The following is a 16489-nucleotide window of genomic DNA, read 5'->3' as shown; positions in this document are numbered from 1 at the left end:
TGGGATAATCAGGATGGGAGTGTCAGAGACAGTGCGATTGGCACAGGACAGAGCGGAGTTTAGGGCTGTTGTACATAGGGTCGCTATGAGTCGCCAGCGACTCGACGGCACCTAACAACAATTATAACTTCCATTTTAGAAGCAAAACTTAGGCTTTACAGTTTGATTCAGTGCATTTGAAACTTCTAATATGACACAATAAAAATTTCTTTCATGATTATAAGATTTCTTGCCTGTGACACTCCACTGTCAAAGGTGGCTTCATTTCAAAGCCGAAGGTGACACATATATTCACACAACTATATGCACAGTTTTTATTCTAGTAAAGGGAAGTAACTTAGTTAAAATGCAATCATTAGTTTAGAAGGTTTCCTCTGTAGTTACACACATTGTGAGCTATCTTCAGCATAAAAATGGAAATATTTCTGCACATTATATGTTTTTATATTTTTGCCATGGAAGAGTCAATGTTATATCCTCTCATGGAAAAATATAGAGCTCTGTAAATTCAATAGATTTGTGGTATTCCAAATTGAGCTTGTTGACTTTACTGGATGCAAATGAAATATCAAACATAAATCATGTCTTTGTATATTGCACTCCTGAAATCCACTTCTGACATTGTTGCATGATGACTTATTTATAATATGAAACTAGCCTTATCTTCTATTTAGTAACACGCCTGTGGCTTCGTTGTTGTTGTTGTTATGTGTCATTGAGTCACTTGCAACTCATAGTGACCCTACGTACAAGAGCCCTAAATGCTGCTCTATCCTGTGCCAACCTAGCCATCTCAAACGCACTTATTCCCACCACCCCAATCACAGAATCGATCCATCTCATCAAGGGTCTTCCTCTCCTTCGCTGCCCCTCCACTCTGCCAAACATGATGTCCCTCTCCAAGGACCAGTCCCTCCTTGCAACATGCCCAAAGTATGTCAGATGAAGCTTCAGAATCCTTGACTCCAAGAAGCAGCCCGGCTTCACCCTCTCCAGGACAAACCTGTTTGTTTTCCTAGCAGTCCATGGTATATTCAACACTCTTCTCCAGCACCACAACTCAAAGGCATCAATTCTCTTTCTGTCATCCCTAGTCACTGTCCAGCTCTCCAATGCATAGCACGTAATTGCGAAGACTAAGGACTATGGCCTGGATCAGGCACACCGTGATGATCACATAGTATACAATATATCATGTATGTCTTATTCTTGGCCTGCTGCTTCTTCTTTATTCATTCATTAGCACATTGTAAATTGGCATCTTTCAATAATAAAGAACTGCTTATATGATTCTCAAAAGTATCTTTTTTGATATCCTACATTTACTAACAATTTTTGTTTCCCCCCCAAAGATAATATTCCTAATAGAGTGTTATTTTTTAATAACATGTTTTTAATCTTTGGAATATCAATGCTGAGCATTATGCTTGTAGGTAGTAATGCTATTTAACCAAAATAAAAGAATATGAAGAGCCAAAGTTTTTCCTGGAATGAAATTCGGGATTGTCTCTAAGTTCTTTGGGAACTGAGAGAATCTTTTCTATTATTTTAAAATAAAGGTATCCTTAAAACAATATAATAAGCAGTACATGCTTTCAGTGTACAAGGTAATATATCAAATTTTAACACTTGAATTTATTGCCAGTTAACTTTTGTGTTTAATTTTGTATAAGACTTATATTTAAAGATTCCCAAGATTGCAAATCCAGCTGTTAAGGAAAAAATTTCCAGCTATTTCATACAGTGCAATCAGTCACCCCTCCCCAAATGGGACTATGGTCATCATCCACTACCTCTTGTTTAAAAAATAAATGTTCAAAATAGAACTTCTATTTTAATTTCAAATGCTGCACATCTGACTTTATGGAATACATTAATACTAATAAAGTTCGCTTCATAACCGTTTTGTACAATGGGGTCATGCGTTAAGACTTCCTATGCATGCACACCTATTTTTATGATTCCTTTGTTCACAATAACCTAAGGTGGAAATAACCTAAGTGCCCATCAACAAACGAATGGATAGAGAAGCTGTGGTATATTTACACAAAGGAATACCACGCTGCACTGAAAAACAAGGAACTAGTATTATTCAAAATGGGTGACCCTGGAAGACATTATGCTGAGTGAAGTATCTGTCAAAAAAAGGACAAATACTGCATAGTGCTACTGTTGTAAAACGGGACTGACATAGCGGTTAGGGGGAGACTTGAGAAAAATGGGATAAATTATGTAAACTGCATTCAAACAGATGAGGGAGAGAACTGTTTAAAAGGGATATGTGATTAAGTATTATTGTCATGACAAGAGTCCAGAATGAAGACTGCACAATGGAGTGGACCTAGGGGGAGGGATTGTATAACAGTAAAATAATTTTTCTTTTACTTTTCTAAGAGAAGAGTGAATTGGGAAGGTTGGGCAGGGAGAAAAGTGCAACAATGAATGAAAGGAAATCCAAAGTCTCTGTAAACTTTCATGAAAATTAATAATAGGGAAGCTCTGGTGGCCTAGTGGCAAGAAGCTGCACTGCAATCCCAGAGATATGTGGTTCGAATCCACCAGATGCTTTGCCGGAGAAGGAGGGGCCATTTCCTCCTGTACCAGTCAGATCCAATTTGACGGTACACGCACAGAGAGAAAAAAAAAAACAAACCCAACCACAAAAACCAAAAAAAAAAACCCAACCCTTCATACGCAGAGAACACTCCTCCACCCTAAGCAAGCGAGCAGAGCCTGGCCCCGCCCCCTCGGCGAGCCAATCAGAGCGCTCCCGGAAGGCGCGGTCAGCCGCGGGCCGAGCTAGTCGATGTGGGGGCGCTGGAGGCCCGGCGCCCGTTGAAGCCCTCGGGGCCCGCGGAAGCGGTTGTGGCAGGTGTCTCCTCGTCTCACTGTCCACGCTGGCCCAGTGTGTCTTCTTGGAGAGCGGGCGGGCGACTCGATGAGTGAGTCTTCTCGGTCGGGTGTGTTTGCTTCGCCAGCGAGCAGGTGGGGCTCTAGGTTCGGCCCGGCTTTCCTGCGTCGTCTGTGTGCGCGCAGGAGGAGACCGAAGGCGTTCACGGGGTGGGCGCCGCGCTTTCTCTGTGCTGGGCTGCGCGGACATGGGGGGTGACCTCCGGGCTCTTCATTTACTAGGATGGGCGCGCTAGACCTCCCTGCTTATCGCCCGGGCAGTTGACGGCCTTATCTCTGGTTGCCACAAGGGTGCTGATCCATCTCGGGCAGAGACAAACTACAGCAAAACAGGAGCGAGCGTTGTAGTTTATTGGCTTTGGTGATGTTTGAAAACTTTTGGCATAATTTTAACAGAAGCAGCAAAGTAGTTGTAATTCGATTTTCCCCAAACCTACAAATCTTTATTGATTGTAAAGTTAAGAGCGTAATGGAGCGTGCGCGCGCGTGTGTGTATATGTATATGTATATGTATATGTATATGTATATGTATATGTATGTATCTGTATGTGTCCCCAGATAAACATTATTATAATCTGGGAATTTGTTAGGAATGCAAATGGTGCAGCTTTGGAAAGCCCGCCCGGCACGCTTGCTTTAACAAATTGTCCAGGTGTTTCAGCTGTGTGCTCAGACGCGCTAAATCGCCAACTCCTGAGTTAAATGTCATGGTCCTTTGCGCTGCCTACCAAAAGGTTCCCCTCCTTTCCTGTGTTTTTAATCCATCAGGTGCTCGGAAACCCACGCTGGCTATGATTTACAGCCTGGGAAATCCAATGGATGGTTGCCATGAATAGGAAAGGTTGCTCACATTCCAAAACCAGTTCCCTTTCTTTGACCCGATGTATCAGAGTCGGACTGTGCTCCATAGATTGTTTGGCTTTGTTTCCCCTGAGAGCTTTCAAATGACTCATTTCTTTAGATCACCAGGGCTTTCTTCCAGATCTCCCTTTGTTGTTAGGTGCCCTCAACTCCAGTATGTCTCATAGCTACCCTGTGAACCTTGCCCTAGCCTGTGCCATCCTCATCTCTGACACACTAGAGTCCATTGCTGCAGTCAGTCCTTCTGCTTGGAGGTCTTCCTCTCCTTTTGCTGATCCTCCATATTTTCAAGCATGATGTCTTTTTCTAAGGAATAGCCTTGCTTAGCTGCATGTCCAAAATATGAAAAACGAGGCTTCTCCATCTTTGTCTTGAAGGAGCACTTTGGCTGCGCTTTTCCCAAAACCTTCAACTTTTGGTTTGCAGCTAAATGGATCGACAGCAATACACAGGGACTCCACAGTTTTTGTGTTGTGTTCTGTTGAGTTAGACCGACTCTTGGCCGACCCTCCAGTGGGGTTTCGGAGGTAATAAGTCCAAGGAGGAAATAGTCCATCCTTCTCCCTCAGAGCAGCTGATAGATTTGAACCATATGCCTTTGGGATTGCAGCGCAGCTTCTTACCATTAGGCCACCAGTACATATACTTTGAAAAAACCCTAACAGGTCATTCCTGGTAACCACTAATAAACTTTGGTCTCTGTAAAAAACCAAACAAAAACCAGCTCGAACTCACTACAGTAGAGTTGGAACCCAAGTTTATAAGGTTGCTATGAATTGTGATTGTTGTGATGACATCTGATAACAATATTACTAGTATCAGGAAGCTCTGATAGTGTAGTTTGTAAGGAATTGTGCTGCTAACCCAAGAGTAGCCCTTCTCTGGTGGTTCGAATGTACCAGTAGCTTCTCAGGAGAGAGATGGGTAATCTCCATTCATCCTTTTTACTGCTTCTGAAAACCTGCTGACGTGGCTCATTAGCAATGAGATTTTATTTTTAGTATGAAAGCTTTGTGGCAGGTAAGAAAAATGGTAAAAACAGCAAGAACTGAGAGGAGACCTCGCAAATGATAAGTAGTAGACGCTAAGTGAAACTGTTAAATCTAAATCAGCATAGCCACCAGAGAGTTCTGTTGGCTTAGTGGTAAGGAATTGTGTGGTCAACTCAAAGGTGCGAGGTCCAAATCAATCAGCTACTCTGTAGGAGAGAGAGATAGTTAACAGTTTTAGTTTGCTTGGCTCCACAATCAACACTCTTGTTACCAGCAGCCAGGAAATCAAAAGACGAATTGCATTGGAAAGTCGGCTGTGATCTCTCCAGAGTACTACTGAAGAGCAGTGACATCAGTCTGGAGACTAAGGTGCGCCTGATGCAGGCCATAGTCTTCACAATTACTTGATATGCATCAGAAAGCTGGACAGTGACTAGGGATGATAGAAGGAGAGTTGATGCCTTTGAGCTGTGGTGCTGTAGAAGAGTATTGAATACCATGGGCTGCTGGATGAACAAAGAGATTTGTCCTGGAGGGTGAAACGAGGCTGTTCCTTGGATGCAAGGATTCTGAAGCTTTGTCTGACCTACTTTGGGCATGTTGCCAGGAGGAACAAATCTTTGGAGAGGGACATCCTGCTTGGAAGGGTGGAGGGATAGCATAGGAGAGAAAGACCCTGGATGAGATAGATTGACTCAATGACTGGGGTAATGGGAGTAGGTGTATCAGAGACTTAAGGTTGGCTCAGGATAGAGCAGGGTTCAGGTCGTTATGAGTCACAGGTTATTTGATGGCACCTAACAACAACAGTTCTGTGGGAGAAAGATGAGAAGAAGTCTTCTCTCATGAATTTTACGCTGAATTTACTCTGAAAATTTACTCTGAAAACCCACTGGAGAGTCAGCTATGGTTCGCTTCTGACTTTGTAGTACTCACAACAACATAGGCACTGTGCTACTCAGGGTGTCGTTTGTGGACCAACATCTCCAGCATCACTTGGAGCTTATTGGAGATAGATTTAAGATCTACTGCGTCTTGTTTTTCCGCAGTTCAAATGCAGCCTTATGTAGGAGTGCCAGCCTCAGATCAGTGGCCATGAGGATCAAAAGAGGGACTTGTATTTTCTTCTGATATCTACGATTTTATTTCACCCTTCTTTCACCAATGTACACCCCTTTTAGACTCTTGAAATGTACTTTAAGGTGAAAATTTACACAGTAGATTAGATTTGCATCCAGCAATTCCTAGGCAAATTGTCATGCAATCTTTTCCTTCCCTTCCCACCATTTCCACTGTCTGGTTTCCTTCTCCTTGGTGTCTTCTCGTCTTTGCCATGGGTAAATACTGACCTTATGGTCTCCTAGAGTTGATTTTTTGAAAGAGCACAGTCCTCACAGGACCTTCTTTAGGTTATTCAGGTATTTGATTGGTAAATTATCTCTGGGAGTGTTTTCATTCACATTAAAAGAATTTTAGGGAGATAAGTCTTGAGAGTCCTCTTCTAGTCTTTCTCAATCCCCGAATATGCTATTTTTTTATGAATTTGAGGTATTTTTCTACATTTTTCTTCCACTCTGAGATTGGATCTTCTGTTCCTTTGGTTAGAAGTTGGTAATAATAGCCAGGTACTGTCTGGTTTTTTGTGTCTCAGACCCTTTCCCATAGCTAGAACTAACTAGTACATCATGTGCACTGTCTACCTTTTTTTTTCTCCCTCTACCTCGTATCTATTTTAAAAATACTGCTTTCTATGTGTATACCTATCCTAGGGGCTTTTTATAAAAGTAGTGTCATGCAGTGAATAAATTTCATGCATGGTTCAAAGTCAGGAAAAGAGTGTGTCAGGGATGCATCCTGCCTCCATACCTTTTCAATCTACACATGAAACAGATTATTCAGGAGGCTGGACTTTATGAGGAGGAATGTAGCATCTGGACTGGAGGAAGACTCATTAACAACCTGGGTTATGCAGATGATACAACTTTGCTTGCCAAAACTCAGGAGGACCTAAATTGTTTGCTGCAGAAAGTCAAGGACTATAGTCTTCAATGTGAATTGTAGCTCTACATCAAGAAAACAATTCTCCCCACTTGGCCAGTTGTTGGCATCATGGTAGATGGAGAAGTAATTGAGATTGTTAACAATATCAGCTTGCTCAGTTCCACAAGCAACTCTTGACATCAACAGTCAGGAATTAAAAAGATGAATTGCATCAGGAAAATGTGCTGTCAGGGACACCTCTAGAGTGCTGAAAAACAATGGTGTCAGTCTAGAGACTAAGGTATGCCTTCCAGGTCATGGTCTTCACAGTTACTTGCTATGTATCACAGAGCTGGACAATGACAGAAGATAATAGAAGAATTGATGCCTTTGAGCTGTGGTGCTGGAGAGAGTATTGAATATACCATGGACTTGAAGGGAGAACAAACAGGTTTGTCCTGGAGAGCCAGGCTGCTCCTTGAAGGTAAAAATTTTGAAACTCTGTCTCACATACTTTGGGTATGTTGCTAGGAGTGACCAGTCCTTGGAGAAAGACACCATTCTTGGAAGGGTGGAGGGATACACAGGAAAGGAAGACCTTGGATGAGATGAATCGACACAGTAATTGGAGTAATGGTAGTAGGTTTGTCAGAGATAGTGAATTTGGCTCAAGACAGAGCAGGGTTAGGGTAGATGGGGTTGTGGTAAGTTGCAGTTGATCCCATGGCACATAACAACAAAAGCAGTATCATACGCTAACTGACCTTTTGTGTTTGACTAATTTCACTCAGCAATGCTCTTCAGATTGGTCCTAATAAGGATACATAATGATTTGTGGACTTCAGTCAGAAGAGATTCTAAAAATTGCAGTGGAGTGTTGAGAAGCCAAAACAAGAAGAAAACATACTGAAGTAAAAGCTGAACAGAAGATTTCAAAGGGCAGCTTGGGAGAAGAACAAAGCAAAGTATTATAATGGAATGTGATGTGTAGAGATTTGGAATTGAAGAATAAGAAGGGAAGAACTTGCTCTGCATTTCTCAAGCTGAGAAAACCGAAAAACAAATTCAAGCCTAATGTCTCAATATTGAAAGATGCTATGGGCAATATATTGAATGACCCAGAAAGCATCAAAAGAAGATGGAGGGAATACACAGAGTCACTTTTCCAGAAAGAACTGATTGACACTGAGAAATTTCAGGAAGTACCATATGAACAGGAGCCAATGGTAACGAAGGAGGAAGTGTAAGCTGTATTGAAGGCACTGACAACAATAAGGCTCCAGGAATCGATGGGGCCTTATTTTTTGCCAGTTGACTCATTTCAGTTAACAGACACAGTCTTGTCTATGCCAGGAAATTTGGAGGACAGCGTCTGGCTAACAAACTGAAAGAGGTCTGTAATTGTCCCTATTCCCAAGAAAAGTGGTCAAACTGTGGAAACTATTCTATTGAACAATATCGTTCATATCACATGCAAGTTAAATACTGCTGAAGATCATTAAAAAATGGCTAGAACAGTACAAAGATAGGGAACTGCCAGTAGTTGAAGCAGGATTTAGAAGAGGCTGTGGCACCAGGGACATCATTGCTGGTATCAGATGGATCCTGGCTGAGAGTAAGGAATACCAGAAGAATGTCTATGCTATACTTACTATGCAAAGGTATTTGTCTATCATAACAATTGACAGTCTCAACATATCCACTCATTGCAAGTTAAAAAACTTAACATATGCACAGATATATCTACCCTATTTTTGATAAAAAGAGGCATTTTAAAATTGCAAGGGAAAATCTGCAGAGTATTTTGGGCAAATTTTAAATTAATGTTCTCTAAGGCAAGCTTTAGAATGAAGTTCTAGTTTTTTTTCTACAAGACACCTATTAAGTCTATCTTTAAAAGATGAAAAAGAAAAGCAGAAAAATAATGCATTCTGTGAAGTGTTAAATAGGGGAGTCGTCTTCACTGGAAGGAAAGTTTTCAGAGTGTATTAGGCCTCTTTTATCATTCCAGGTTTGGGATGTACTGACTGTCTGGTACTGACGTTCTTTCCAGAAGTAGTAAATTGCTTTGTTGAAATATTCCACTGGGATCACAGACTCCCATCTCAGCGTCAGCTCAGCGTCAGCTTCATTTTTCAGAGATTTATTTCACTTTTCTGTGTATCATCTCAAACATCATAATTTTTAGTTAACTCATATAAAGTTTTAGGATCATTAGATTGACAAAGCTGCTGATGTTGCTGGTCATCACGGCCACAAATCCCTTTGTGGGATCACTTACATACTGGGATGCTCTATCAAAGATCCTGAGCCATATACTGTGAGCAGCTCTCGTGGAAGGCCTGCAGAGTGATAACCCTCCCATCATTTACATGCATATATACTTGGTCCAAAGATGTTGAATATTCTTTCACTTGGATGCCAGTTCTTTCCTGCTTCATATATGCAAAGAAAGTAGTCTATGCAATACATTTGCCTTGTAATTGTAACAGGATCAGGGTACTACTGGATTCACATGGGTCCAGTAATCCTTAATTTCAGTGTAGACTTCATGATTGCTGTACCCTCAAAAGTGGAGGCAAGGAGAAGACTCATTTTGCCAGCCCCAAAGTATTTCATTGTCCCAAGTGTTTTCATCTTTTATGACTTGATAGGCTTATACATGTAATTTGGAGGGAAAACACCAGATGATACATGTGGATAACAAAATCATCTTACGGTACTTTCCAATTAAGTACCTCTAGGGGATAATTCTACAGGAAGCTTTTTTCCAAGCTTCTGCTTTTCTCTTTTAATGACTTACCAGTCTCTTTAATTTCTCAGGTTTTTGTTTCTTGTTTTCCTGGATAGACCAGTTGAGTAGAAAACCCATTATTAATGAAGTTGCCCTAAACAGAGGCCATGTTAGGGACCAGGGCGATCTCTGGCAGCAGCTTTATCCTGCGATAGGTGGCAGACAGCAGCTCGCCTTCCCCAGGATCAGTGTCTAGAACCTGCCACACACGCCAGAGCCGCTGCTACGTGAAGCTTTTGACTGCACCTTGCCTTTTTGTTTTTTAGTTGTTGAAATTTTCTATATATATTTGAGACTAGTTTAAGGACTATAGTCTTCAGTATAGATTGAAGCTCAACATCAAGGAGACTCAGATTCTCACCACATGGCCAATTGTTAGCACCATGATAGAGAAGAGATTGAGGCTGTTAACAATTTCAGCTTGCTTGGCTCCACAATCAGCACTCTTGACACCAACAGTCAGGAAATTGAAAAACTAATTGTATTGGCAAAATCTGCTGTCCAGAACTGCTCCCAAGTGCTAAAGAGTAATGATGTCAGTCTGGAAACTAAGGTGCACCTGATCCAGGCCATGGTCTTTGCAATTGCTTGCTATGCATCAAAGAGCTGGACAACAAATAAAAATGACAGAAGAATCAACGCCTTTGAGTTGTGGTGCTGGAGAAGAATATTGAATATACCGTGGACTGCCAAGAGAACAACAGGTTGTTCTTGGAGAGTGTGAAACTAAGTTTCTCTTTGAAGGCTAGGATTTTGAAGCTGCATCTGACATACTTTGGGCACATGGCCAGAAGGGACCAGTCTTTGGAGAAGGACATCATTCTTAGAAGGGTAGAGGGATGGAATGGCACAGGAGAGGAAGACCCCAAGTGATATGGATTGACACAGTAATGGGTTATGGGGATAGGTGTGTCAGAGGTACATAGGGTCACTATGAGTCACAGGTGACTCCATGGCACATAACAACCATAACATGTCTGTTCTGGATATTTCATAGATTGATGTTATGTGCCATCCATTTCAGTACAACCCATCAGCACAATTTCTGGCACACTCGCGCCCATTGCAGCAAGTCATTGTGGCAGTTCGTTGGGTTGAGCCTTCTCTTTCACCAGCTCTCCACCTTCCTAAGCATCATGTCCCTCTCCAGGGAACAGTCTCTCCTAGAAACATGACCACACTGTGTAAGATGAAGTTTTATCACCCTTGCCTCCGTGGAACATGCTGGCTACACTTTCTTCAAGACACATTTGTTCTTTTGGCAGTCCACAAAATATTGAACACACTTCTTCAACACTACATTTCAAAGACATCAATTCTTCTGTCATCCCTGTTCAAGGTCCAGTTCTATCAGATGCCTAGCAAGTGACTGAAAAGACCATGACCAGAATCTGGTGCACCTTAGTCCTCAAGCTGACATCATTTCTCCTCAATAATTTGGAGAGGTCCTCAACTGCAGACCTTCCTAGTGCAATATGTCTCTTGAGTGCTGGTACCAACGGTGGTACTCTGGATGAGGAGAAACCTCATAGTGTGTAAGACCTCGATTGTTTCCAAAGTAGGATATAGAACATTTTCTTTGTGGACTATTTATACCAGTTGATTTTAGTGTTCTCTCAAACTAAAGTCCTCAGCCCAAAGGCCTAGTGATTCATTCCCTCAATGTATTTGGTTATGGACTAAGAAGGAAAACCCATTTTCATAATTATCTCAATGAGGATATGTATGTTTGTATGGTAATCTCATTAAGTATTTTAATTTTATGTTCTTTCTTTATTTGGAAAGAAGATGCTAACATTACAAAGAAGTAGAAATTGTTCATTGCTGTCTAGTCAGAACTGACTCATAGCTGAGGGTCCAGTAGGTTTTAAGACACTAAATTGCATTGGAGTAGATGGCCCATCTTTTTCCTACAAAGAAGTGAATAGATAAGTTTTAATTTCAAAATAATTCTTTTAAAAATAACTATACTTTTATATGTTTATATTTTCAAAATTCCAGGTTTGTACAAAATGCTGTGTTCTTTGCTCCTTTGTGAATTTCTGTTGCTGATAGCAGGCTATGCTCATGATGATGACTGGATTGACCCCACAGACATGCTCAACTATGATGCTGCTTCAGGAACAATGAGAAAATCTCCCCAGGTACTAAATATGGTGTGTGTGTGAAGCATTATCAACTCAGTGGTAGAAATACTCTTCTCTCTTAAGAGAATTGTAAGAGATGTTTATCAGTGATTAGCAGCCATGCACAGTATCCTTCTGGCTTTCTTGGTCTAGATTATCTTAAACCCACTAGACTATTTCCGTTTTGAATTTGGGTATATAATCCACCCACCAGCAAATGAATATGATTTTAGTTCTTAGCTATTACAGAAATCTGATGTGTTTTATGATTTGATTTACTTGAAGAATACAGTGAATGAACTCATACATTTTAATTTTCTTTATGTGACAGTTATTTTTACAAATGAACTTTTTCCCAGAGGAAAGCAAAGAAACATTTTAAAAAATGAAAACAGTGTATACAAATTTTGTAAGTAAATCAGTATTAAAAAAAGGTAAAATTTATACGGTTTGTTTCATAGCATTATTTACTTCTGATTAATGAAATTATTATATATAATCAGACAAATTTTATATTGCCTTTTCCTACATCCAACTTATCTATTAACTTTTTTCTTTCTCCTTCACTTCTCATTCCAGTTAAGCTTCAAGATTGATTTTCTGTAAAAACATTTTACTAGCTTTTTCTGTTACTGATCTTACATCCTAATTGTTCTTTTGTGACTGGTTTATGTCATTCAGCGTAATTTGTCATTTGTTCATGTTGTGCAGGATATCGTGAAATCTAGATCATTTTTCAGTGATATATAATACCCCATTTTGTGAAGTGCAGTCGTTTCTTTAGCCATTCATTCACTGAGTTTTTTCTAGCTCTTTGTTATTGTCAGTAATGTTACAGTAAATGTGTATGTGTATATATCTATCATTTTGTGTTTTGCAGTTCATACTTCTTTGGGATATATGCCTAGTAGTGGGATTGTTGATCAAATGGTATTCCTAGTCCCGGATTTTAAAGGAAGCAACAGGTTGCTTTCCATGATGTTTGGAACATCCTTATAAGCAATGTATGAAAATTCCACTCTCTCCACCTTGCTAGCATTTGTTTGGTGGCTTATTGAACATTGTGGGTTTTTTTTTTGCCAGGGATGTGATAATAATCTCATTGTTGTTTAGATTTGAAACTCTCTAAAAGCTGATAGGGAGCTTTGGTGATCTAGTGAGTAAGGAGTTGCTGCACTGCTATTCCAAAGCCACGTGGTTCAAATCCTTTAGATGCTCTGCCAGAGAAAGGTAGAGAAATCTTCCCGTGTGATTTACTACCTCTGAAAACCCACCAGACAGTTAGCTGTGGGTAGGTTCTGATAACACACACTACCACCGCCAACAATGTCTTGAGCATTTCTTCATATGTGTATTGGACATCTGAGTATCTTCTTTGTCTAGAGGTCTGTTCATGCCTTCTTCCCATTTTGTAATTGAGTTGTTAATTGTTTTCCTGTTGAAATGTTGTCATTTTCTATAAATTTTAGAGATGAATCCTTTTTCTCAGATAATTGCCAAACATTTCCCCCCTAAGCTGTTGTTAGGTACTGTCAAATGAGTACGACTCATAGTGACCCTATGACCAGCAGATCTGAACCTCGTCCTATCCTGTGCCATCCTCACAGTGTCTGGCTCACTCCAGCCCATGGCTGCAGTCACTATGTCAACCCACCTGGTTGAAGTTCTTCCTTTCCTTCACCATCCTTCCACCCTTCTAAGCATGATGTCCTTCTCCAAGGACTAGCCTGTTCTAGCAACATGCCAAAAGTATGAGAGACAAAGCTTCTGACCAGGGCAGTCGGAAAGTATGGATTTGGTGACATAAACGATCCAATTGTGTACATTTAGTGATTTATTCCTCACAAACACCTTTTTAAAGAAACACCAGCTTTACACATCAACTTTACACTTGAACCTCACCTCACCAGATGGACTGCACAGGAATCAGATTGACTGCATCTGTGGAAAGAATCCTTGGAGAAGTTCATTATCAGCATTCAAAACCAGGCCAGGTATTGACTGTGGAACATACCATTGATTTTACTCATGGGCAAGTTCAAATTGAGGTGGAAAAAAATGAAAACAAGTCCAGTCTGTATGTTCTGTTTTTATTCTCTTGGAGAAGTCTTTTGATGCACATAAGGAGTTAATTTCTGGTAAGTCACAGTAATCAAGTTTTGTAGCCTATTGTTGTTAGGTGCCATCGAGTCAAATAAGACTTATAGAAACTACTGCCTAAATATGGTGGACAGAAAATCAGTTTTGGAAGGCAAAAACAAAGGCTTATTGGTTTCCCATTCAGGTAATTTTGGGGGGATCACTGCTGTTTGGCCCTTGGCCCTGTGGGCCTTGGGTCAAGAAGGGAGCACAAATATACAGGTCCTTTACAAAACTTTGCCATATTCTTTTGTCCACTATATAGTTAAAACAACCTAACATCTGCTAAGAATATATTCACATAATGTCAAGAAAGCAGACATCTGCCTCAGTTATCATGAAAAACAAAATAACCTATCTCTTAAGAAAGCAGAGCCAATAAATACCCCACATAGAGAGAACCAGAAGAAATATGTTGATGTGGAGATATTTGACCAGCTACAGAAAAAGATGCAAATGATGGGAGAAGCAAATAAGATAGCAAATACCTCAGAGACAACAGTCCGAAAGAAATGATGAGGAACAACTTGAACAGGTATGGAAGAAAATACAAATGATGGAAGAAAGAATTGGTAGAATAGATAAAGAGGTATAAGAACTTAAAAAATCATCACAAGACAGAGGGTATAGCCAACACAATACTAGAAATAACAGAAAAGATGAAAATGCAATCCAGAATATTAAGGCTGAAATGGCAGAAGTGTCCAACATGCTGGTGGCACAAAAAAAAACCAACAAAACAAAACCCCCCACACACACACACACACACACACACACACGCACACACACACAAAACAAACAACGTAGAACTGAAGAGCTGGAACAGAGAGTCAGTGAATTGGGAGATGAGAGCCTCACTGATAACATACTAGAGGAAAAAATCAGGGATAAGATGTGGAGAAAAGGAAGAAAACATTAGAATCATCTGGGATCAAATGGAATAACATACATATGATTGGAATTCCATGACAGGGAAATCACTGAGAAAATTGTGGAAGAAGTACTAGAAGAAAACGTCCACATTGAAGAAGCACAGTGAATGCCAACTAGACTAGACCCCAAAAGAAAAATATAAGTTATAGTCAAATTCTCCAAATTAAAAGATAAAGGTAGAATTCTAAAAGCAGCACAAGAAAAGCAAAGAGTCATCTAAAAGGGGGGAACAATTAGATTAAGTTCTGATTTCTCAGCAGAAACCATGTGAGACAATGGGAATGGTATATACAGAAAGTTGAAAGAAGACAACTGCCAGCCAAGGATCCTGTTGCCAATAAACCTCTCCAACCAAAACTACAAGAAATTTTAAGGGAAGTCCTGCACATGGAGATGCCAAAGGAAAGTGCATAGACCATAGTAACCAGAAACAACAGAAAAAGAAACATGGTAAAATGGCAAAAGTAAAACCTGGCCTGACAATAAACACACTTAATGAGAGAAAACGAGTAGTAGAATGGATAAAAAACCCCAAAGCCCATAAATATATTGCTTACAAGAGACATACCAAAAAAAAAAAGAAGCAAAAGACAGACTCAAAATCAAAGGCTGGAAAAAAAAAAATATCAAGCAAATGGCATCTTCAAAAAAGCAGGAGTGGCAATACTAATCTCTGATAAAATAGATTTCAGAATGAAAACCACCATCAAAGATAAGGAAGGGCATTACATACTGTTTAAAGACACTAGATGAAGAAGACATAACCTTGGTCAACATTTATGCACCAAATGATAGACCTGCAAAATACACAAACAGTTAACAGAATTGAAGAGAGAAATAGCACCACAATAGTGGTAGGAGATTTCAACACACCACTATTACCAAAGGATAGGTCAACCCCAAAGAAACTCAACAAAGATGCCGAAGACCTAAATTACACGATCAGCCAGCTCGGCCTTGTGGATGTATTCAGGGAACTGCACTCCACTAAAACTCAGTTAATTTTCTTCTCAAGACCACATGGTGCATTCTCCAGAATAGTTCATATATTAGGACACAAAGCAAGCCTCAACAATTAAAAAACATTGAGATAATAGAGAGTATCTTCTCAGATCACAATGTTGTAAAACTAGAAATTAACCACAGGAAGGTAAAGCTTAAAAAATCATCCATGTGGAAGCTAAATAACGCTGCTAGAACATGGTTGGCTTATAAAAGGAATAAAGAATGAAATTAAAAAGTTCCTTGAAACAAATTAAAATGAAAATACAACATACCAAAATCTCTGGGATATAGCTAAGGCAGTCTTGTGGGGGCAGTTCATAGCAATAAGCACACACATAAAGAAAAAAATCAATGGTCTAACTCAGATCTAACCTTCTTCAAATAGAAGAACAACAACAATCCAATCCTACAGCCTGTAGAAAAAAAGAAATTATCAGGACAAGAGCTAAAATCAGTGAACTAGAAAAGAGAAAAAATTGAAACCATCAGTAAGACCAGGAGCTGTTTTTTTCTTTTCCCAAAAGGGTCAATTAAAGTTGACAAATCATTGGCAAACTTAACAAAAGAAATAGAAGAAACAGATAACTTGGTTAAGAAATGATTGAGGTGACATCACAACAGAACCAGATGAAATTAAATCTATAATATCGCAGTAATCAGAGGTCAACTTATAGCAATAAGCAAACACATCAAAAGACAGGAAAAACAGACTATTGACTCTCTAACCCAATATCTCCAGCAAATTGAAA

The 16489-nt window shown here is 39.9% G+C and overlaps 1 protein-coding gene across 1 annotated transcript in view; it reads left to right on the top strand.

The window, feature by feature from the left end:
• Positions 1–11549: 11549 nt before the first annotated feature.
• Positions 11550–16489, top strand: part of CLCC1 (chloride channel CLIC-like 1) — a 39152-nt gene continuing 34212 nt past the window's right edge. The window contains exon 1 of the mRNA XM_006882501.1: positions 11550–11681. Coding sequence (XP_006882563.1) covers positions 11550–11681 — 132 coding nt within the window. The remainder of the gene's footprint in view (positions 11682–16489) is intronic.

Source organism: Elephantulus edwardii, unplaced genomic scaffold, assembly GCF_000299155.1.
Source record: "Elephantulus edwardii isolate Elephantulus edwardi_28Jun2011 unplaced genomic scaffold, EleEdw1.0 scaffold00020, whole genome shotgun sequence".
Taxonomy (NCBI): Eukaryota; Metazoa; Chordata; class Mammalia; order Macroscelidea; family Macroscelididae; genus Elephantulus; species Elephantulus edwardii.
The sequence above is the reverse complement of the archived record's forward strand: the minus strand, read 5'-3'. Positions and strand labels throughout refer to the sequence as shown.